The 25,118-nt window shown below is 40.8% G+C and overlaps 1 protein-coding gene across 1 annotated transcript in view; it reads right to left on the bottom strand.

Moving 5' to 3' along the window:
• The window catches only part of brf1b (BRF1 RNA polymerase III transcription initiation factor subunit b), a 131,061-nt gene that overhangs the window by 56,780 nt on the left and 49,163 nt on the right, over positions 1–25,118 (bottom strand). Inside the window, exons 8-12 of the mRNA XM_056480989.1 lie at positions 23,876–23,969; positions 23,420–23,546; positions 20,994–21,033; positions 18,806–18,901; positions 15,965–16,249 (exon numbers count right to left, since the gene is read on the bottom strand). Of these exons, the coding sequence (XP_056336964.1) occupies positions 15,965–16,249; positions 18,806–18,901; positions 20,994–21,033; positions 23,420–23,546; positions 23,876–23,969 (642 nt within the window). The remainder of the gene's footprint in view (positions 1–15,964; positions 16,250–18,805; positions 18,902–20,993; positions 21,034–23,419; positions 23,547–23,875; positions 23,970–25,118) is intronic.

The following is a 25,118-nucleotide window of genomic DNA, read 5'->3' as shown; positions in this document are numbered from 1 at the left end:
TTGCGACTAAATTATTATAGTTTTAAAGCCAAAGGGCGGCTGTGCACTAGCACTAGATATTTATTTAGTTCCAAATCTAATATTAAACTTAAATATTAATATTAAACTTAGCGTTATTTAAACAAATGAAAAATATATGTAATATATTTACATTTAGCAAACAATAACACAGTTCCAAAATGTAAAGAAAATAGTGAAAATGTACAATTAAATCTACCAATATTGGCAGGGTGAAAAACACACCATTTTTTCCTGATAGCCACTATGGTACAAATAATCTGTGCTCCCCAAATAAGAATGCATCCTGTGTGAATTGCACGTTATAAATCTATACGGGGCTGAGGAAACTCATTAGTATGCTCATTACAAACTCATTAGTGTGCCACATACTAATTGAAATTAAATCTATAGAGTCACATGTACTGTAAATTGCCTTTTTACAAATATCTTAGGCCTATTTCAACTAACACGTCACAGAAAAGTAACGAGGGAAGGGATCAAGAAACCTCAAAAAGTGCATACAAACCGTTTGACCCATATTGAGCATAACAGGTCAATGTATTATAACTGCTCGTTTCTACAACTCCAAAAACAGAAACAGTGGCTCATGGATGATTCAGAGTCACTTGGAAAAATAGATGAAAAACATGTGTGTCCATGCAAGGGAAATTGAGATTCTTTTGAAGTTCAGCTCTAAATCTGTGACTCCAATATTCTGGACGCAAAAAGCTGCTTGAGCATCAAAGTAAGTGTCTTGGGAAGCTTTGTAAGAACAGGCAGGCCTCTCCTTTGAGGGAAGCTCTACTCTTCTCTCAATCATGGACATGTTGGCTAATGCCTGGCATTTGAAATGGCAAAGTTCAGACAAGGTTCATAAAACTACAGCAAGCCCAGGGGAAAATCCTTGCCATATTTTCATCTTTCCATTCTCACTCTCTCTCTCACGCAAACAGAGTCAATCTCAAATGCATTAGCCAAGATCTGGTGGCCAGTTCTGTATTGGGTTGGAATATATTGAATAGTAAAAAAATCAAAAATACAAATTGATAATGGACTCCCAAAGCCCTTTATCATCATCAGATAAAATTTATATTTCACTGCACTCGCTACTCTGGAAAATATATATTGATTAAATAAGCGGGGTTCCTCAGACGCTTCTTGAAGGAGATTTCTGGGTTAAAACTGGTGTGCTGGTGGGAAGTGAACCTGCGTGAAACAGATGCTATTGATGGAGAGGAGGCTGTGGAATTGGCCAGTTGCTCTCTTCATGTTTTAGCTGTTTTTTGTAAAGGGTATAAAAATGCAATGTATATTTGAATAGGTATATAAAACGCAATGTAATGACATAAAATAAAATAAAGTAAAATCCCACTTTATATTAAGTGGCCTCAACTAATATGTACTTAACCCTAACCCTAACCTAAACACAGTAAGTCCTACATTGTATTTATTTTTTGATGCATGTACATAGTAGTTAATGCCACTTAATATAAAGTGGGACTAAATAAAATAATTTTATGAATTTTACGAGTTTATATTTCATAAATAACTGTGGAAAATACTTATCTTTAAATCCTAGCAACCCTATGAAATATAAAGAAAGAAAGAAAATTAATGAAATGCAATATGTACTGGAAATCTAAGACAAGACAAAGACAAACAAAAACAAAATGTACATGCTTCTTGAAGGAGACTTGTAGCATAACATAGTTTAACGTGCCTGTATTTTGTGCCAGACTATAGAAAATACTTCCTCATAAAACATAAATAAATAAAAATAAATAAATAAATAAATAAATAAATAAATAAATAAATAAATAAATAGGTATGGCCATTCAAAAAGAACTCAAATAAATGGGGACCTGTACATGCTTCTTGAAGTTTTCTGGGTTAAAGCAATTTTATGAATGTTATGAGTTAAAATTTTGTGCATAACTGTGGAGAATACTTGTTTTTAAATCCAAGCAACCCTATGAACAAATAAAAATAATGAATAAAATAAATAAAATCGCAATTGAACTGGTCATCCAAAACAAGATTTAAAAAAAAAAACATAACGTAACCTAACTTAACAAATGTATGAGTTTATATTTTTGTGCCTATCTGTGGAAAATACTATGTTTTAAATCCCAGCAACCCTGTCAACAAAATAAAATAATACAATAAAATTCACTTTCCTTCAGCTTAGTCTTTTAAAATGATAAAATAAAATAAAATAAAATTTACCTTCCTTCAGATTAGTCAAATTAAATTAAATTAAATTAAATTAAATTAAATTAAATTAAATTAAATTAAAAATAAAATAAAATAAAATAAAATAAAATTCACTTTCCTTGGCTTAGTCTTTTAAAATAACATAAAATAAAATTTAATTCGGATAAGTCTCTTAAAATAAAATAAAATAAAAAATATAATATAAAATAAAATAAAGGACGTCACGGTGGCGCCTCACAGCAAAAAGATCACTGGTTTGGATCACAGCAAAAAGATCACTGGATCACTTGCCTCGGCTGTGTCAGTTGGCATTTCTGTGTGGAGTTTGCATGTTCTCTCTGTGTTCACGTGGGTTTCCTCTGGGTGCTCCGCTTCCCCCCACAAGTCCAAAAACATGCGGTATAGGTGAATTGGGTAAGCTAAATTGTCCGTAGTGTATGTGTGTGAATGAGTGTGTATGGATGTTTCCCAGTAATGGGTTGCAGCTTGAATGGCATTCGCTGTGTGAAACATATGCTGGATAAGTTGGCGGTTGATTCCGCTGTGCGACGCCAGATTCATAAAGGGACTAAGGGAATAAAGGCACTAAGCCAAAAAGAAAATAAATGGATAAAATAAAATAAAATGTAATTAAATAAAAAATGTTAAAAACACTTAATCCTCTGGAAAATAAACATTATAAAAATATATTGATTAAATAAGTGGGGACCCTTTTCTGGGTTAAATCTAAAAGTGAACTTGCGTGCAGCAAAAGCTACTGATGGAGAGAAGGCAATGGAATTGGCCCTTCGCTCTCTTCAATGCGGTGAATGTGAGAGAGTGAATCTCTTGCGTCCCCAGAGAAGTGAAGAGACAGACAGTCTGAAAGAGTGAGACGCTCCAGAAACGACAGCCTGTCAGAGTGAGAGAGGCATCTGCCAGACCTCACACATACAAACACACACAGACACACACATTCCAGCTCACTCGCTTTCTGCCTCTCTCACTTTGTCCCTGTCTGTCTCATGTGTTCTGTATTTAGACAACACTCAATTTATGCAGACCTGCACACTGCAGCACTTTAAAAATGCAGATGCGCTGAGTCTGTACTTCAGTCCATGCTACACCGGAATATGCCAACTGATACTATATTTAAAAAAACATGAAACAAACAAAACAAAACAGTGTGTTTCAGCGCCTGGAAAAATACAAAAAAATGAAATAAATGTTTACTATTTTTTAAATATAACACTAAATAAATTCTAAAATGATTTATTAATACAGTAAAATAACAAATCATTACGTTTTTTGGTAACACTTTACAATAAGGTTCATTAGTTAATGCCTTTACAAACATAAACTAATCATGAACAACACTTGTACAGCATTTATATTTCATAATTGAACATTTACTAATGCATTATAGACATCCAAGTCCATGCTTGTTAACATTAGTTAATGCACCGTGAGTTAACATGAACTAACAATGAACTGTATTTTCATTAACTAACGTTAACTAACATGAACAAATACTGTAGTAAATGTATTGTTCATTGTTTTTTCATGTTAGTAAATGCATTAATTAGCATTAACAAATGAACCTTATTGTAAAGTGTGACCTGTTTTTTTTTAAATAAATTAAATAAAATGGTTCAATTATACTGTTCTAACATTTTATAGCTGTAAAAGGTATTTATTCTATATGCATTTTTTGTTTTCCATTGTAATGTACATTATGTTCTTGTTTATTTATTTATTTGCTTTGTTAAATTTGCCATGTTCAAGTAGAAAACCCTAAACAAATTCATTCATTCATTCATTCATTCATTTTCAGCTTAGTCCTTTTATTAATCTGGGGTTGCCACAGCGGAATGAACTGCCAACTTATCCAGCATATGTTTTACACAGCAGATGCCCTTCCAGCCGCAACCCATCACTGGGAAACACCCATACACACTCATTCACACACAAACACTACAGACAATTAAGCCTACCCAATTCACCAATACCACATGTCTTTGGACTTTGGACTTGAAACCCTAAACAAATGCATAAATATGTCTTTCCCTTTCTACCTTTTTACTTCATCTCCCAGTACACGTTCACAACCCAGCATTCAGAGTGACCAGCAGAGCATCGTGGGTCTTGGGTCTTGTGTGTATTGGTGTGAGCAGTGAAATTCATCTCTAAAGCTGTCTTTATGACTGACTCTAAGAAGCTTTCACTCCTGCAGAATCATCACCTTCTCCAGCAAAAGCACAATGATGACGAGAGACTTATATTAGCAAACTGCCATGAAATGTCCACAGAAAGCTGGCCAGACAGCAGATGACAGTCTGGGCTGCATTAAAATAAGCTTGGCTCTGATGTCTAGCACTGGCTGGAGGATCCCATACTAATGCTTTAAAAGCATTTGAAATATATGTACATAAAATATTAAGAAAATACATCACAAATACAGTGCTTGGCATAAATTATTACACCCCAGTTTGAAAATTAATATTTTTATCCATTCCTCAGTGAATGTAGGCAATATGTTTTGGTGCATTTGAACAAAACTGATTTATTAAACTATAGTTCTACTCAATAAAATATTAGTTTGGTCACCAAATATCTTTAGAAATTGAACGATAATACATTTAAATTCAAGCAAAATATTGCAAAAAAAAATGTACAAACTACAAAATTTTAACTCAAATTTTATATATTTTTTTGTTTCTCTTGATTTTTCTGCTTTTTAGGAATTTTAATTAACATTTTTTTCCCAACATATAAATTTGGGTGTACTAATTGTTGGACCATTATGGTAAATTTTTTATTTTAAATTTGTTAGATAAGCCCCAGACTTGACTTCAGTACCGACTATGTATATGCACAAATAATTCATTTAAACTATAGATTGGTTAGGGGTGTTTATTTGATGCCTAATACATTAAAACCAACCTTTTTAGAATGCCACCCCTCTGAATAAAGATACATTCTTCTAAATATCTCCATATGTTTTTTCTTGAGACTGAAATAAATTCAGAAATCTATGTTCAATTTCAAAAGTACATTTTACTGAGCATCACAGTTACAAAATATATGAAGCATGTATTTAAAATGGATTTTTCTAGCTGTGTGGGGCGACAAGTGCTGTGTCCAGATAAACCACTGCTGCTGGTCACTTGGAGCTGCAGGGAACACCTAGGTCAAGGAGTCGTCAGGGGTCGAGGTCAGAGGTTAAAAGGGAAAGGCCGAGTTCAGCGAGCGAGCAGGTGCTGCTGGGTCGATCTTATGATATTCTGTTGGATCCTGTGACATTTTATTTTCAGAGCTGTCTGTGATGAATTTCTGTGATCTAAAGCTCTTTGTAAATAAAGTAATCTGTTGCAGGCAGACGCATCAATCAATGCGTCCTGGCCATGTTTTCAAAAATAGGCCTCGCTCAGTGTTATCAACGCTTTATTGATCAATAATACCGCTTAACTGCATGTGCTCCAATTATTGTGCAACTGGTACAGAAAAATAAAATAAAATAAAATAAAATAAAATAAAATAAAATAAAATAAAATAAAATAAAATAAAATAAAATAAAATAAAATAAAATAATGTTCAAACGTATGGGGTAAGACTTTTGAAATAAATATTGTTCTTTAACAATTAAATAACATTCAGTTGGACTGATTTCACTACATTTACCACATAAGTTGTTTCCTTTACTATAAATAACATACACAAAACTTCTGCAGGTTTCACTAAGTTAAATTTAAGACTTTTTTAAGACCATTATGAATGAAATTTTAGACTGATAAAAGGCTAAACGCTAAGGAATTTTTCAACTGGTCCAGATGAAAACGCTTTTTATTTGCCCTAACAAAAAAAGTATAATTTAATACATTTAATAATACAATAATAATGAAAAAATTAAAATATTTTAGACATTTCTTAGCAAACTATTTTAAATATTGTGTAAAACAAGCAAACTTTACCAGTATCCATACACTTTTTTCCAACATAAACGTTGTTTAAAATAAAATAAAAATTGACAAATGTTTCAAAAGTTGTAAAAACTATAATAAACTAAATCTATGCACAACAATCTGTCCAGGTCGGTGTCCTCAGCATGTAAATACAGAGCACTTTTAAACAAATGTTATTGCAAGGAAAATAATTAAACCATTATGATAAGTAGAGTTAAAAATTACATTTTCAAAAAAAAAAAAATGACATGTTGGTGATTGTATGGGTGTTAATCGCCAGATTGGGCAGCTATGCATGAACAAAGGAACCTGTTAAGACCTGTTTAAAAATGATTTAAGACCAACAACACAATAATTCAGTCAATTTAAGACTTTTTAAGGCCTAAAATAATTTGGATTTTGACATTTAATACATTTGCAAGACTTTTTAAGACCCCGCGAAAATTCAATTCCTCAATCAAAATACAATTACTTAAAAAGCTTTATATGAGATATACGTTATATGAGACATGAAGTCTTTTTTACTGACAAGAATAAAAGGTTTATTTAATGACAAAACCTTCAAAATTAGTTTAGTTATTATTCTATTACATTAGTTTGTTACCAGTGGAGTCAGAATAATTTTTTACAGTAAAAAAATCTTTAAAATGTAAGATTTTCGTCTCTAGTAAATGATAGTTTCGATCTTTGTAATGGAAAACAGAAAACCCTTTTAAAGTATTCTTTTAGATTTTCTTTTCATCAAAGAATTATTAAAATGAACATACGTTTACCATAACTACATTAACAGTTACTGTTTTCAACCTTGACAAAATGTTTCTTGAGAATAAAGTCATATAAGACAATGCGGTTTGGTATACCGCGGTTTGGAAAAGTCAAGGTTTTAAAACTTCCAAAATTATAAGCTATACCGTTCCTAAGATATGTTTTATTTACATTTTGTTTTAAGTTTTTTAGGACAACACTATCTCCAGCAGAAAATATATCCAAAGATGCTGTTTTAAATTGTCAAAAAATCTGTGTTTTTCAAACTAATAAAGACAGCAGAAGTCAATGATTCATTTGAGTTATTTAGCCTGACATGTTTACTGCTCCAAAATATTTTAAATGTTTCTCAAAATGAAATATATTGTGTTCAAAGGGGAAAAATGTTGTTCTTTTTTACCCAGACATTTAAAAAGAATATATTTTAGAGCAGTAATCACAATACGGTGAAACCGTGATATTTTTCTAATGTTAGAATCTTATACCAGCCCATGCCTAGTAATGATGTTGGAACATTTAGCATTTGCCACAACAGGAATAAATTATGTTTTAAATTACTTAAAGACAAAGCAGTTCTTCTAATAATATTTCAAAACAATACTGCATTCTGATCAAATAAATGAAACGGTAGGATAAGCACTGTTCCCCTTCGGATGGGGAACTCCAATGCTATGTGGAAACTTCCACTATGGGGATTTCGTCAGAATCCAATCATCTGAAAGAGTATAAAAACGGGCCAATGAAATGCCAATGAGTTGGCAGCGTCAGCGTGCACAGCTGGCGTCAATGACAATCAGTCATGCTATAAAGACGCAGCCAGTGCCATGCTCGACATCCTTTCGCTTTCAGAGCCTTTCACGAAGCTTCTGAGAGAGTCTTTGAGGGTATCTCCAACCTGTGTCTACAGAGAGAGATCGAGAAGCAGCTTCTCCCGGTCCAGAGCGCGTATACGCAGTGGCAGATGGTCGAGCTGGGTATTTCTCCCTTGCCTGGCGTCCTTTGGGTCCGGTCCTCCAAGAGCGGTTTGTATATAGGAAAAAAGCTTTCCTAAAAGAGCAACACGGTCGTGCAGCGCGTCTTTTTCAAGACGTCACTCCGACCGTGCGTTTCTGGATGCGGTGGTTTCCTATCCCCGGATGATGGGCACGAGCACAGCGTTTCATGTCTGGGGGTCCAGCATGTTAATGCGGTGCTCGCGGGCAGTGCATGCCATCACTGATGTCATGTCTGTTGCGCAGTTAAGATCGCGGCTCGCTCTTGCAAAAGAGCCACCCACCCCAGTTGTCCCCCGCACTGCGGTTGGCACTCGGGCAGATCTGAGGGTTTCAGTGAGAGTAAATCCGCCGCCCCCGGGCCGTGGACCTCTCGCTCCTCCACGCGCTCCATCCAAGCTTCAGGTGAAGAGAAGCGCTCCGTCCTTGGATGGTCGCTCTCTCACCTGATGACACCGGGGGTCAGATGTCCATCGCTGCATCGGAGGATGGGCTGTCATTGTCTGATGAGGATGCGAGCCCGCTCGCTCCCTCCCTCCGGGGAGGAGAGCGCGGCGTTGGCATCTAAAAAGCAGACGTGATGGCCGTGCTTTCTCGGGCTGCTTCGGCCGTGGGTCTGGTGATGGTTTATCCCCCAGCCCCGCGGCCGGACCGACTAGATGGGTGTATGTGGAGGATATAAGGAGGCAAGACCTTCAAAGCCTCCCGTCCCCTTCTTCCCGGAAGTGCACAGTAAGCTCACGCTGTCCTGAGGGCACTTTTTTCTGCCCGATCTGCGTGCGCTTCCATCCTCACCATCCTTGGAGGTTGGGCTGTCAAGGTCTGACGAGGATTCGAACCCGCTCGCTCCCTCCGGGACTTTGAGCGCGGCGTCGAATCCAGAAGCAGACTTTGCGGCTGTGCTTCCCCAGGCTGCTTCGGCCGTGGCTCTGGAGATGGTTTATCCCCCAGCTCCGCGGCCGGACCGATTAGAGGGGTGTGATGTGGAGGATGAAGGCGAGACCCCCATCCCCTTCTTCCTGGATGGGCACAGTAGGCTCACGCAGTGTGCTGCGTGCGCCTTCCCCCTCACCATGCACGCTATGGCCACCTACCAGCGCTACCAAGCGCAGGCGCTGGCCCGGCTGCGCGAGGATGGTTCTGACCCAGGACTGAGCATGCGCTCCGCACCGCAACCGACTATGCTCTTACAAAAAAAAAAAAAAAAAAAAGTCGGCTGTGTGTGCCCTGGGAAGGACGATGATCACATCCGTGATCCAGGAATGCCACCTCAGGCTAAACCTGGTGATGTGCGTGACGTTGACAAAGTTCGCTTTCTTAACTCACCCATATCCCAAGCTGGCCTGTTCGGCGACACCTGCGGTGAATTCGCCCAGGAATTCACGCCGGTGATAGAGCAGTCGGAGGCGATGGGCGAGGTCTCTATCGGCGGGATTGTATGACCGCTCCCCCCCGCCGAGCCATCCACATCCACTGCTTTTTCGCCGAGGACGCCCGCCCGCAGCTTTGCTTCGCCGCCCCCGCCTGCGCCTCCGGCCACGCGGCTGCGCCGAGCATCGCGCCGGCAACCAGCGTCCCCCGCCCAGGGCGCCGCTAAGTTCGGTAAAACGGACCGCGAAGCGTCTCTGAGGCGGGCCATCTGGGGAGGAGGGAATTTGCTCTTTCCCCGCTGGAGGGCGGGGCACGTTATTTAAAGGCGTAAAAAAAAAAAAAAAAAAACGCCATCAAAATCCTCAGTGAAAGAGCACTTTTCCCCTCCTCCGGATGTGACAGCCCGAACACTGCCAGTCTGGGACGCTATGCCTTCCAGCTCGCAGGATCGGTGCATTTCGCCAATGGCTCATGGAGCACGAGAGAACGGTCTCCTTTCTCTCCACTCCCAGCCCCTCTCCTGGAGTTTGAGTGCGAGACGAGAACATCTCCTCTCCTGCTCTCCTGTGGGACCCCAGCGCTCCCCGGATGAGCCCACTCACTCCACGCTGCCCCCGCCGCTGGCACGTCAGCGATCGTGCGGGTGGGACCATTTGCGGGGGCTCTGCCTGCCTGGTTAGCGCGGGCCAGCCCATCGCAATGGCTCATCCATACGACCAGACTCGGCTATGCGATTCAGTTCGCTAAACGGCCTCCCAGGTTCACGGGCGACCAGGGTCAGTCCTGCGTCCGCCCCTGTCTTGCGAGAGGAGATTGCTGTCCTCCTGGCGAAGGATGCAATCGAGCCGGCCCTCCAGCCGAGATGGAGCGCGGGTTTTACAGCCCGCACTTCATCGTGCCCCAAAAAAAAAAAAAAAAAAAAGCGGTGGGCTATGGCTAATCCTATATCTGCACATTTTGAACCGCTGCCTTCACAGGCTGCGCTTCGGAATGCTTACGCAGATGCGCATCACGCGATGCGTTCGTCCTCAGGATTGGTTTGCAGCAATAGATCTGAAGGACGCGTATTTTCATATCTCCACACTTCCACGCCACCGGCAGTTTCTGCGGTTTGCGTTTGAAGGTCGAGCGTGGCAGTACACGGTCCTCCCCTTCGGGCTCTCTCTGTCTCCGCGAGTTTTCACCAAGCTCGCGGGGGGTGCCCTCGCGCCCCTTCGGCTCGCCGGCATCCGCACGCTCAATTATTTCGATGACTGGCTGATTTTTAGCCCACTCTCGGGAGCAATTGATTATGCACAGAGACAAGGTGCTCCGGCACCTCCGCCCGTTGGGGTTTCAGGTCAACCGAGAAAAGAGCAAGCTCGCCCCCGTGCAGAGCATCTCCTTTCTCGGGTTGGAGCTGGACTCGATCACTATGGAGGCGCGCCTCTCACGAGAGCGCGCCGAGGTAATGCTGAACTGTCTGAGAGAGTTCGACAGGAAAAAAAAGTGGTCCCCCTGAAATTATTTCAGAGGCTCCTGGGGCATATGGCATCCGTAGCCGCGGCCACGCCGCTCGGATTGCTCCATATGAGACCACTACAGCATTGGCTTCACGATCGAGTCCCCAGACGCGCATGGCACGCGGGCCCACACCGAGTGACTGTCACTGCGCTGTGTCACCGCACCCGCACCCCCTGGAAAGGACCCCTCCTTCCTACGGGCCAGTGTGCCCCTAGGTCAGGCGTCCAGGCAGGCTGTCGTTTCGGCAGATGCCTCCAGTATGGGGTGGGGGGGCCGTGTGTAGCGGGCATGCTGCTGCGGACCTGTGGAGGGGAACCCAGCTGCATTGGCATATCAACTGCCTAGAGCTGTTGGCAGTGTTTCTCGCTCTGCGCCGCTTTTTACCGGTGCTGAGGGGGCAACACGTGCTGGTCAGGACGGACAGCATGGCCGCGGTAGCGTATTCCATCCGGATGGGGGGTATACGCTCCCGCTGCATGTCTCAGCTCGCTCGCCGTCTGCTCCTCTGGAGTCATACGCGGCTGAAGTCGCTGCTTGCTATTCACACCCCGGATGGGCTCAACCGTGCGGCCAACAGGCTCTCACGGCAGCTCCTTCCCCGGGAGAATGGCGACTCCACCCCGAGTCATGCGTAAGTATGCACTCCCCCCAGTGAGCCTACTCGCGCAGTTTCTGTGCAAGGTCAGGGAGGACGAGGGGCAGGTCTTGCTAGTTGCGCCCCTGGCCCAACCGGACCTGGATATCAGAACTCTCCCTCCTCGCGACGCCCCCCCTGGCGAGTCCCTTTGAGAGAGGACCTACTCTCTCAGGGACTGGGCACCATCTGGCACCCTCGCTTAGTTCTGTGGAACCTCCACGTGGGGTCCATAAGACGCGACGAGGAAGACTTAGGTAACCTACCGGTGGCGGTGGTTAATACCATCACTCAGGCTAGTGCACCCTCTACGAGGCATGCCTACGCCCTGGAGTGGAGTCTATTCACTGAGTGGTGCGCTTCTCGCCGAGAAGACCCCCGATCTTGCCAGATCAGTGTTGTGCTTTCTTTCCTTCAGGACAGGTGGAGCGAAGGCTGTCGCGCTCCACACTGAGGGTTTACGTGGCCACCATCTCCGCTCATCATGATGCGTGGATGGCGGCACCGTGGGGAGGCATAACCTCATCATCCAGTTCCTCAGAGGTGCGAGGCGGATGTTTTCCACCGCCCCCCTCTCATACCCTCTTGAGATCTCGCGGTAGTGCTACGAGCCTACGTGGGGATCCCTTCGAACCACTCGACTCAGTATCCTTGAGATTTCTGTCCTTGAAGACAGCTCTGCTGGTCGTGTTGGCATCGGTTAAGAGGGTTAGGTACCTGGAGGCATTTTCGGTCAGTGACTCGTGCCTAGAATTCGGGCCGGCCTACTCTCACGTTGTCCTGAGACCCCGGCCCGGCTATGTGCCCAAGGTTCCTACCACGCCGTTTAACAATCAGGTAGTGAGCCTGCAAGCGCTGCCCGCGGAGGAGGCAGACCCAGCCCTTTCATTGTTGTGTCCTGTTCGCACTTTGCGAATATATGGGGACCACACTCAGAGCCTTAGATCCTCTGACCAGCTCTTTGTCCATTACAGTGGTCGGCAGATGGGAAGTGCCGTATCTAAACAGAGGTTGGCCCACTGGGTAGTGGATGCCATCTCCCTCGCCTTTGGGCCAGGGTGAGCCGTGTCCCCTGGGGGTGAGAGCGCACTCCATTACGGAGCATCGCATCCTCCTGGGCGTTAGCACGCGGCGCCTCTCTGACAGACATTTGTAGAGCTACGGGTTGGGTGACACCCAATACATTTGCAAGGTTACAATCTGCGAGTGGAGCCGGTTTCCTCAAGGGTATTAGGCAACCCTTGGTGATTGAGGAAACGATTCGGTTGAGGTGTCGAAACACGCTTGCTGCGCCACTCTCCCTAACCCGGAGATACGTGCGCTTTTTCAGCTTTGTCAGTTTAGTTCCCCATTTCTTTGGCGAACCCTGCAGAGTTCCTCCGAGGCCCCCAGCACCTGACTCAGCGGAGGAGTCAGGTGTTGGCCCGTTACGTTGTCGGCATGCCCGCTGGTCAGCCCGCGTTCTGGGTATAGGTGCCTGCTATGTGTGATCCCCGCTGGCGATCCCATACGTTCACACAGCCACGGTATAGTCCCCCCTTCTAGGGCAGGCTCGTGTCTTCCCTCCCCGCTAACCATCCTTATGCTAGGACCCCCCCATCTCTGGGCTGGTCCATAGATTGTCACCAGGTTTCCCCTCTGGGTAGCAGGTGAGCTCCGCAGCGTCCTCCCTATCGGGACTGAACGCTTTCCCAACGTACTGTCGTATCAAAACCTTTTTACAGGGTTATTGCGACTCCCCGAAAAATATAACCGTTTCTGAACAGGTAAGTGAGGGCCAGGGGACACGTTGGAAGACTGTGTCTCGGGGCGTTGTAGGTGCGCTTGCTCTACTGCGTGGCACACCCTTCGCCAGGGGCGCAGTAAGGTTCTTTCGTTGTGGCGTTTTCCATAGATTTCCCCATAGTGGAAGTTTCCACATAGCATTGGAGTTCCCCATCCGAAGGGGAACGCTACGGTTACTAAAGTAACCCTTCGTTCCCCGAGGGGGGGAACGGAAATGCTATGTTCCTTCGCCACAACGATTGTCCCTTAGCTGTTGAGCGTGAAAGTCTCTTCAGCTAGAAAAGGATGTCGAGCATGGCACTGGCTGCGTCTTTATAGCATGACTGATTGTCATTGACGCCAGCTGTGCACGCTGACGCTGCCAACTCATTGGCATTTCATTGGCCCGTTTTTATACTCTTTCAGATGATTGGATTCTGACGAAATCCCCATTGTGGAAGTTTCCACATAGCATTTCCGTTCCCCCCCTCGGGGAACGAAGGGTTACTTTAGTAACCGTAGCGTTTTTGTTAAACTGAACCCTCTCAAATAACAAATACAGTCATCTGTGCAAGCAAAGTAGCACAGCAGCATCTAATAACCTCCGAGTAAACCCCCATACGTTTCCTGTCTCTGAAATCATATGCTCTCAATAAACTGAAAGAAGATCAGCATAAAAACACTATAATGAGAAAGTACATCTGTGGCTTTTCCTCTGCAGTACAGTATGAATCAGACAGATTGGAGGAGCTCTTATTAAATGTCTTAAAAGGATTTCAGAAAGCTCTAAGTGATTATGTCTGGCAGACCCTCCACCGAAACGCTGACATTCACAATAGCAAAGGGTTAAAGCTTTCCTTAAGATTAAACATCCACCGCACTTCCATGCACCTTACAGTATAACCAAGAAAACCTGCAGCTTTGAACAACAATTTCTGCTTGATATACCCTGAAAACGTGCGGTAATGTATGAATATGAATAATTAGAGCATGTGAATAAATATTATCTCAAGAATCTCTAATTATTTGTTAGGTATGGTGGAACACAATACCCTTGTTTTCTTTAGATTTTAAAAGTCAGAATGAAATAAAAAAAGGTGATTCTTTCTCTTCACTATTCTGAGAAACAGCTTCATGAATTAAAAAAGGAAATGTATGCTTTGGATTTACTGATGTAAATGTTGCCATTTTCTTATTGCTGTGAACATTTCATGTAAGTGAGGAGTTGCCAGGATAAAAAGATGGATGGCACATTTTTTTCTTCTTTTTTTGGAATAAAATAACAATTTATGTATGAATAAATAACATAATGTTTGGGTGCTACGGTGGCGCATAGGTAGCATGATCGCCTCACAGCAAGAAGGGCGCTGATTCTAGTCCCGGCTGGGTCAGTTGGCATTTCTGTGTGGAGTTTGCATGTTCTCCTCGTGTTCGCGTGGGTTTCCTCTGGGTGCTCTGTTTGTTTTTTTTGGGTTTTTTTATTAAACTCATGTGCCCCCATAAACTTCATCAAAATAACTTACCCTTCTTCAATAACATCTCTTTTGAGGTGATATATTTATTGGCACAAGGGTGGCAAAACCTGTCACTTCATTAAGATCACAGCACCAGCAAATGACAACAATCCATTCAATTCTTGATGGACAAAATGAAGTCCTTTTGCTTGGATATGCCAAACCAGGGGAAAAGACAGCCACAACTTAAGATTCAGCCCGACTTAAACACAAATTTTACTACAAATAAAGGCATCCCAGGAAAATAGTTTATATTGTTTGAGTTTCAACAACACAAGTACACATTTTATCATGTAAAACAGCACGGAAACATAGAGTGTGCTGTAACAAACACCTCATTCAGCCAAATAGAACATTATCCTGAGCTGAGTAATGGTGCTTTTCCACTGCATGGTATAGTAGGTTACAATTATTACCATTACTAAATCCCTTTAGATTCTGATTGGCCAAAGAGAATCGCCACAACCTGCGTCACTAAGTTTGTGACACAACACACCAAACCCGCACAGCTGGGAATTTCCAGTTATATGAAGGTGCTAACTTTTTTCTCTGCTGCTAAACTGCATTTAACCCTACAATAAGAACCAAGATTACATTTAAAATTAAATGACACAAACATAGGAGTAAAAGAAATAAAATCCCCAAGCAAAGGGAGGAAAAAGGCAAGAATCATAGATGAACACTCTCTAATGAATGAAGAAATTAGCAGCTGTTGAAAATGGCCCTGACGAAGAAGACAAAGTAGCAACTTGGGGTGGAAAAAACAATCAGGATATGATGAAAGCCATAATACTTTATAAGAGAATTGATGGTGTTATTTAATTACAGAGGTATGAAAGGATGTACAGGAATGCACAGTCGAACAACGTATTTCTGATGCTGAAAACAATGTTAAAATGGACTGATACCCAGAGTAAACACATTGGAAAATACTCCAACTCTTTCAAATCTTCCAATGAGCCAATGAACAATCACTGAAAGTATGCACCATAAAATGGCAGTATTGTAGTCAACAGACAAAACATAATTATTCTTTTCGTTGTTTGTCAATGAGCAGATCCAGCGAGAACTTAATTGGGGCAATGCAGATTGATAAAGTGCAATTAGACGCTTAGCTTGTGTTTATGATGATGTCATGGCAGTTAAGGCATTGCAATTATAACGACATGTCTACAATCCCACTTGCTTTGATTCAGAGCGAAACTGCAGTGAAAAAGCAAACCGAGTCGTGCTGAATTTGTAAAGCAACGTAAGTGGCACACTCACCGTTTGTCGTCTCTGTGATGCATTGTCTAATGGAGTCTGTTAAACCAAGGCTGGCAGCACTGGGCAGAGGGCCGAGGAGGGCAGTCAGGGGCACATGTTTGGACTGATTAGGAAGTGAGTCTGTGTTCTTTCTTCCATCCGGATCCTTCTTTCCTCCCTGGTCTGTTCGGTCGAGCACCTGACTGATGAACTCTTGGTTGAGATGTTGAGCTGCTGCCTCCATTTCCTCATCCTCTGCATCTTCATCTCCAGTCAATCCAGAAGCCAAAGACACAGAGTCATCATCTGAAATAAAGAAGGTAAAACTTTGAAAGAAGGTTCTATTAGTTAATGTACTTACTAAATGGAGCTAATGAACTATAGAAATCATTTCTTTTTTATAATGTTAGTTAATGAAAAAAACAAAACACCAAAACTAATTTTTTGAGATGTTGACAGTCATATATGTGTCCCACGTTGCACTATTAGGACACATAGTTCACTAACAAGTGAAAATTGGCTGTTTTAGTTTAAAGAAACGTCACAGCAATGAGATCATTGTGTAAATTTCAGCCTGGAGATTGGCTGTCTGTACCGGCTGATACAAAGTGACATCATTGAGTTTTCAGCATTAATTCATGAGAAAGACAAGGTTTGACCCAATCAGCACGCTCTATTGTGAATGAGATACAACTTCATTTATATGCATGATATAGCTTCAAAGACTCCTTTTACCTGTTACAATGTTCAGAGAGACGCCACGTTATGTTATCAACCATAATTAAAAGAAGTGGAAGAAGAAGAAGAAGAATTGTTCAAAGACATGGGTCATAAGTGTTACGTTTATAAATGTGCCGCAACGAAGGTTTTGTTTCCATTTCATGAGAACACAGCTTGTGTGTGGACCCACATGTGTGGATTACAATGGTCTGCTAACACGCCAGAAAAATATGTTTGTGAGGCAATTTTTTTACCCGAGAGCGTTTCAAATCTGAAAATGGTGAAATCCGGATTTGCTTCTCGTCTTCTTTTAATAATAGACACAGTTCCAGTAGGTGTTGATTGTCCCGTCTCTACGGATTTGGTAAGTGTGTGATCAAAGCTCTTTGTTTATGTTTATCCAGATGGCAAAGTTAGTTAGTATTTTCTTTCGGTTTTTAAAAACATACCTTAGTCAAAACGAACGAAGTTACTAAGTAGTTTACTGTAATATTACTACAATATTATTATATATTAACAGTTGTACAACAGTTACATACGTCCTCCAAACCAGTGGTTTTCAAACTTTTAAGCCAGCGACCCCCAATGTAAGATCGTCAAGAACACGCAACCTCCCACTACCAAAGCATATACAAACAATAAAAATAACTTCTTTTAAGTTGTTCACAGTATATTAACTATATTTACTATACATTAAAATAATTTTGGATTACCTTTAAATGGGTATTGTTGACATTAGAGCAAGTAAATCCATACTTTATGAATTCATCCTGATATTTCTGACGTTTCCTGCTTTGGTCTGACGGGGTCTTGCTCTTATGTTTAGTCAAAGTAGATTATTCCAATGACTTGGGCAAACTTTCCACAGTATCCTCAACATTTTTAGATTTGCCAATTACAAATTTATCCATCTCTGCAGTTGCGGTTTTCACATCAAGATGTGCGCTGTAGTGATAACTACTGAGTTAGTCACTGCACAGTTATGATGTTTGATTTACTTTTTTTTAAAGACTAATCAGTAATATCTTTTTTTCTAATATCTTTAAAATCTGAAAATATTAGTTTGTAGCTTTCAATACTGAAAAATATCTATTTTAATCACTGAAAATCACACAATTTTTCTATCACTCTTAAAATTATTCTGCGACCCCCAGTTTGAGAACCACTGCTCTAAACTGTGTGAGGTGGGGAGCCAGACCGATGTTTTCACAACAGATGTAGCATGCTAAGATTACAACAGACAAAATAAAGATTACAACAGTCAAATTTTTCAGTGCAGTGCAGTATTTGTGGCAGACACAATGGTCTATTTATTAATGTCAATTTATTTATTTCAACAAATAGAGTTGGGAATAATAACTACCATTGCGAGACTTCAATATTCACCTCGTCAGGAGCATCTTCACTTTCTCCTGCATTCACAGGTGTGTTTGTGTTGAAAGGTTAAAAATGATAAGGCAGTGGACCTGCACTGTCATCAACCAGATAATGTGACTGAGGGGAATCTGGTGCAGAGAAATACTGCACTTTTTTTACACAGCTCTCAGATCCGCCGTAAATGCTGCTTGCAATTAATCCCTGCGTCTGTGTTTGAGTTGCTGGCCGTACGTAATGAAACTCCCCTTTTCATGCAAACCCTTCCCTCTTTCACTGCTGGACACTCCCACCCCACCCCACGGAAACCGGAGCACCCGAAGGAAACCTACGCAAACACAGGGAGAACATGCAAACTCCACACGGAAATGCCAACTGACCTAGCCGAGGCTCGAACCAGCGACCTTCTTGCTGTTAGGTGATTGTGCTACTCACTGCGCCACTGTGTCGCCTCATTAATTATAATACATTATTATTATTATACATTATTTATACATTATTATATAATACATTATTATAATACATATTATTAACTATGATTAATAAATGTTGCATAAGTATTGTTTATTCTTAGTCCATGTTAGAACTAACATTAACCAATGGAATCTTATTGTAAAGTGTGACCGGTGAAGCTAAATCAGTACTGGTGTATTGACACTTGCATCAGCATAAAAAAAATCTTTATTAAGAACAGCTACAATCACTGAATTGTGCTCGGATGAGCCTGGATGTTTTAAATACACATGCAGAGCACTTGATTTGATCTACCTTCTCTTGCGTAGGAGGCATAAATCCCTCTCAATTTGGTTCTGCTGCTCCCTGCCAACTGTGTCTCAATCTCATCGCGGTATGAGTCGATCTCACCTGAAGAAGATACACACACACAGACACACACACACACACACACACACACACACACACAAACACACACACACACACACACACACACACACACACACACACACACACACACACACACACACACACACACACAAGGTTGACACCTCTGACTGACAGTTGGGTCTTTGCTATTGACAGATATTTAGCATGCAGCATGAACTCCATGTGTTCAGTGTTTGATGAAGATTACATACACAGGGTTTCTGCAGATATCATAATGTCAAATTTAAGACTTTTTAGGACCATTTTAAGACCATTAAGTATTAGATTTAAGACCTATATCACAATATCAAAAACACACATACACATAAAGAGAAAATGCAAAATCACAAAATTTGTGGTAAAATAAATGTATTCAAATTAAACAGGACGGGTTAGATGCACCATTGAACTACAGAAAAAACAAACAAACAAACAAACATCTTAAGGCTGATTTTTACTTTCGTCTGGTGCTGCATTGCACACCTCACGAAACGGACGAGGCTTTTATACTTGACGCGTTCGCCATTAAGATATTCTTTTAAATGACAGGGGGTGGTCAAAAGAAACAGACAGTAAAATCAGACGGATAAACATAGAAGTAGTAAGTGTCCGGAACTACGTCAAATTATTGATATCATTGAAGATTTTAAAACTAATTGTTTTTTGATTGAATGATTTTCATAACCATTCAAGATTTTTTAAAATCAAACTTTGATGCATCACTTGCTTTTGTTCATATCTCGGACAGTTCTACCTATTAAAGTTAAATATTAATGGCAGAACATGGGTTGCTCTACAATTATATTTTTTATTATGGCAAGAATAAAAGTACACTTTTTTATTTTATTTTGCCCACTCAACAATTCACACATCACTGTCTGGCTAATTTCTGTCCTCTACTTATAAGCTAAAAAGGCAATAATGGTCCAACATTCCATTCCTAAAGGCTAGAAATTGGGCAACAGTATATTTTTAAACTGATAGGTTCATATATTCCTTTCCAGTTATCAAAGGCATAATTTCTTACTTCATTTTAGTTTGTAACTTGTAAAGTGTTTTAAATTCGAAATTGCAATATATCCATCAGTGTAAAACCTATGACTGGTGAAAAAAAAAACATATTCTGTAATATTAAAACCACCTGGGTCTCCACTTTAGCATGGCCTCTTTTTTTTGTTTTAACTAACGTATCCCTCAGGTTTTTCCAAACTTTTACAAAAACTTTCCTCCTTTTCCACGGCTGTTGCAATTTCTAGCCAAGAATTATTGGTCATCTGGTTCTCCCTATGATCACGCATGAACGGATCATAAAGGTCTCTGTACAGTCGTACCTGTTTCAGACAAAATCTCTTGAAAGTGTTTCATATTAAACTCAAATCAAACGCAGTGCCCCGCGAACTGTTCACTCGAGTCTCAAAAAAATTTGTGAGCTCCGCCAGCTGAAATCATGTGACGTGCACCCAAAGTGAACCTCTGCAAACACAGCAATGACGCTAAATTCGCCAGACGCACTGAGCTCAATAACAGAAAGCTGAATGGCTGCTGCATGTTGGTCTCATTTGTAGTTGTAATACCGAAATTACATTTGGACTAGCGAAATAAAGAACTACAACACCACGAAATCTAAACAACAACAACAAAAAAGAATTTAAATGAGCATTAGATGCAGCATTACACGGACATCGGAAAAATAAGACCTGTGCAAAAATATTTAAGACCTAGAACAGCGAATTTAAGGCTTTAGGCCTTAACTTTTAAAGGCTTAAAATTTAGATTTTTAAATTTTAGACTTTTTAAGACTTTTTAAGACTTTTTAAGACCCAGCAGAAACCCTGATACAGTATGCTAATGGAACTTCAAATAATGACATATAGCCTTAAAACAGGGAGACAGTTCACAAAAACAGCTGCTCACGGTAAGGTGTGAGCTCAAAAACGCTATTTGCTATTTGTGATTGTTGAAAAAAATCTTGAAGCGTTTAGAGTAGCTGAGAAAACACACAACGGAGAGCATTAAGATGGCTTGTTGAGTCAATAGAGAGAATCAATATCTTATTCCAGGAGGACAGACTAACCTTGATACTCCTCAAGTTTCTTGACCAACTCCTGCTCCAGCTGAAACAATGACATTTTAATTAAGAGAACCGTTTATCCAGAGTCTCATATGGCTGTATGCCTTCATATCTTCACATCATTTCATATCATACACACATGTACAATACTGTTTAATTGTTTTAACCGTTAGCATATTTCAAAGTGCCCCTATTATGCTTTTTTTTTAAATGACCTTTCTTGAAGTGTGTAATGTAGCTGTTTCTGGATGTAAAACATGCACTGTGAGGGGCCATTCACACAGAATGTGTTCTTTGTTGTATTTACGCAAACATGCTTGATGGATGTTCATGATCATTATGCTCGTGCCTCGTGTGTTTTGCAGCTCCTCACATATAAGCGCTATGTTTTTGACACCACGTCAAGTTATAAGAATTTTTACATGCAGAGCAGCTCATCAATGTCAGTTCCAAAGCAACTGTTTTATTTGACAGCAACACAGCAGAGAAGACACTTTTTAAAAACTATTCCTGAGTGTTGCATCTCACAAGTTTAGATGCAAAGACCCATTCTGTCTGAATGGCTACCAAAGCAACTGATTCTAATCTGAACTTCGGGAAAGAAGTTGCCTGCAATTTCAGCTAAACTTCTAGCAAAATCCTATGAAGGTTTTGGAAAAATTTGTATAATGCCAGTCTATGATCTCACTGGCAGCCCGCAAACCAACATCTGACCCTGTAGTTGATATAGGCCAGGAAGAGTTTGGTTTCATCTGTTGACAAATACATTTTTACACAAATCCAAATGATGAGAAATACTCAAAATAACATGGTAAAATGGACACAAATTACTGATTGCTGTGTTTTCAAGCGTAAGCATCTGGAGATGAAATTGGATGCTTTGATTGTGGAACAAGCTGAAAGTGATCAACAAATAAACACGGACTAGGCCATGATCTGGCCAATCAGAGTGGAGACTATCAGAAAAGAAGGGTTTAAAGAAACCAGATCTTGAACACACTATTTCAGAAAGTCTGTCAATCTGTCTATCCGAATGCATAGTATTGGAAAAACAGTAGGCGCAAAGTACCCAGATGGCCTAAAACCTCATATAAGATTTTTAAATGGGTACTTTAATTTCATGTGGCCAGTTGAGAAGATTTATGAATAGAAATGAAGTGAAGAAACAGATGCAGGTAGGTCAAGTGATATGGATTGATTAATTTCATTCATGCGATTAATAATCATACAGTATAGAGCAGGGGAGATCAAACTTGGTCCTGGAGGGCTGCAGATTTTAGCTTGAACTTGCCTCAACATACTAAGACGGATGTTTCTGAAAAGCCCAGTGAGGGCTTGATTAGCTAGCCCAGGAATGTCTGATTGGGGTGGAAACTAAACTTTGCAGGACACTGGCCCTACAGGACTGAGTTTGTGCACCCCTGGTATAGAGCTTATAAATAAAATACACATTTTACGGTCACAAAATAAACCCTAACAGAGTTTCTATTCAGACAATATGGTTTTAGGGTGCACTCACATTAGATACATTCCCTTAAACCGTGCCTAGGCTTGATTGTCCGTCATCCCCTCTCCACCTCGGCCTGCACTCACGTTGCATTTTTACATACCGGACCTGAGCACACTTAAATCATCGATGATGCGACTGTTTAATTCAGTTTAACAGGAAGAGAAGCGCTCTCGCTCAGCACAGTGGAGATTGATTTAGTAATATCAATTTGTATTATTTTTAGTTGTTTGGGATGCAGTGACATGCAGTCAAACACTTCGCTGAACAGATCCACCACTTTTGACGCTCATAAATCATCATAAAATCCTCGTGCTGCAGGTATTAGGAGGTTACCTGAAGGTGTAACTGACCTGCAACGAGGGGTTTGCGTCTTTAATAAACTACGACAGTTTGCGTTTATTGATCAGTAAGAATGATTAATAAATACATATGAAACAGTTCTCTAAAAGTTACATCGCATCTTCAGTTTCGGGCTCAGGCGCACTTTGCACTCACACAACAATTGTACCGCGCCAAAGCCCAACTCTTCCAACCTGGCCAGGGCCGGCCAACTGAACTGCACCTGAGCCCGATTCAGAGCACTCACACTTCTCAAACTAATCAGGAAATGCGCCTGGGCACGGTTCGGAGTGTCTGGGCGCCTGGGCACGTTCAAATGTACCAGCATTGAGAAAAATGAAAAACTGCGATGTATAATATAAGAAAATGAAAGTGATTTTAACCATGATGGATATATGTACTGTAAATACTGTGAAGGAAAAAAAATCATAAAATAAGCAACCTTTAAAACTGCATAATGGGGCACTTTAAAATGTTAATTTGATTCATTTTTATCAATTTAATTTATCCTCACCTTAACACAAGTATTAAATTAATTTAAAAAAACACACAAACGCACACTAGTGTCCCATTTGAGTACCTGCTGCATCTTGACTTTTTTCTGGCCTGCAACAAAAGACGGAGGATCACATTCTTTTTCAAGGTCTACTCGCATGAACTCATCAATAGTCAGGGAACTGGTGGGTGTCTCCTCAAACTCTGTCAGTCTGGACATCAAAGTAGAACAAACATTTGGTAACGTGTTACAGTGCAGTACAATCATATATAACCTGAAAAATAAGCTTTACAATGCATGGCTTTAAAATTCTATACCAGTTTACTTTCAATATTGTCAGTACATACGCTCAATATGGCCTTTTACAGTACCAAATATGCTACTGTTATATTAGTGATATCATTCGTTTAATTGTGAAAAAACAATATGTGGGGCTTTAAAACATTAGGTATCAAACATTAGTAGAGTCACGGTTCATTTTTGGGTGACTGCAGAACACAATTTCCCTGAAAATCTGCTTAGATCAGCTGTGGCATTCACCTTTTTCTCAGTGTAGCCTCGCACACCTTTACAACAGATATGACCTCCTTCACCGTGCGCCGGAATTCATGCATGCGAGCCGCCACGAGCAGAGCTGGGGGAACATGGGAGAGAAAATGAGGATAAATGTTTCGTCCCTGAAACGTATTGTTCTCAATTTGTTTGACATTTCACCACTGTGCAAATATACAATGTACGTGCCACACAAAAGTGTTGAAAGTGCATTTCTATTGTAATGGAGCATTTGTAAAAAAAAACTATCTCTGCAGCGGTGTGTTGTGCAATACAGTAGCCCGTTTAGCAGACATTTTATAAATAATGCTGCAGAGTTTTGTTTAAGAAACAGCAAAACAACCCTTTCTATCTTTAAACCACTGTTATCCTAAAGGTTTCTAGTTAAGACCATACAATTTTTTTTCAATCTTACAACGATGTATCATTATTTTTCATAACTGATGTATTATTATAGACTGAATTATTACATGATAGTTGAGGCTGACTGTATGATTTCAAAGGCAGAGATGGTCAAAAATAGGTAACAATCAGAGTCTTTTAGTTAATATTTATTTAATATTAGTTAATATTTTCAAGACAAAAGGTCCTTAGATACACATAAAAACACTATTTTTAGAGATAACCTAATTATAATTTTGCGTTATCATTCAAAACGATTTCATAAAGGTTTTTGAAAAATATCAGATGGATTATCTTGGAGATGCAAAATGTACACACACAAAAACACAATATTTGCAGTGGTGTGAAAACATAACTCTGAATTATCACACCTGAGTTCAATTTCTCTAGCCACAACCAGGCCTGATTACTGCCACACCTGTTTGCAATCAAAAAAAAACATTTAAATGGGACCTGCCTGACAAAGTGAAGTAGACCAAAAGATCCTCAAAAGCCAGACTTGCTGAGATCCAAAGAAATTCAAAAACAAACGAGAAAGAAAATAATTGAGATCGACCAGTCTGGAAAAAAATCTACCAGTCTATGAAGCTATTTCTAAAGCCATTATCTAGAAATGGCAAAAACATGGAACAGAGAATCTGGAGAATGTCCGGCCATCTGTCAGTGACCTCAAGCTGAAGTGACATTCGGAGCAGAACAATGATCCAAAGAACACCAGCAAGTCCACTTCCGAATGGCTGAAGAAAAACAAAATGAAGACTTTGGACTGGCCTAGTCAAAGACCTGACCTTAATTCAATTGAGATGATGTGGCATGACCTTGCAAATGT

The sequence above is a fragment of the Danio aesculapii genome, chromosome 20, assembly GCF_903798145.1.
Source record: "Danio aesculapii chromosome 20, fDanAes4.1, whole genome shotgun sequence".
Lineage (NCBI taxonomy): Eukaryota > Metazoa > Chordata > Actinopteri > Cypriniformes > Danionidae > Danio > Danio aesculapii.
The sequence above is the reverse complement of the archived record's forward strand: the minus strand, read 5'-3'. Positions and strand labels throughout refer to the sequence as shown.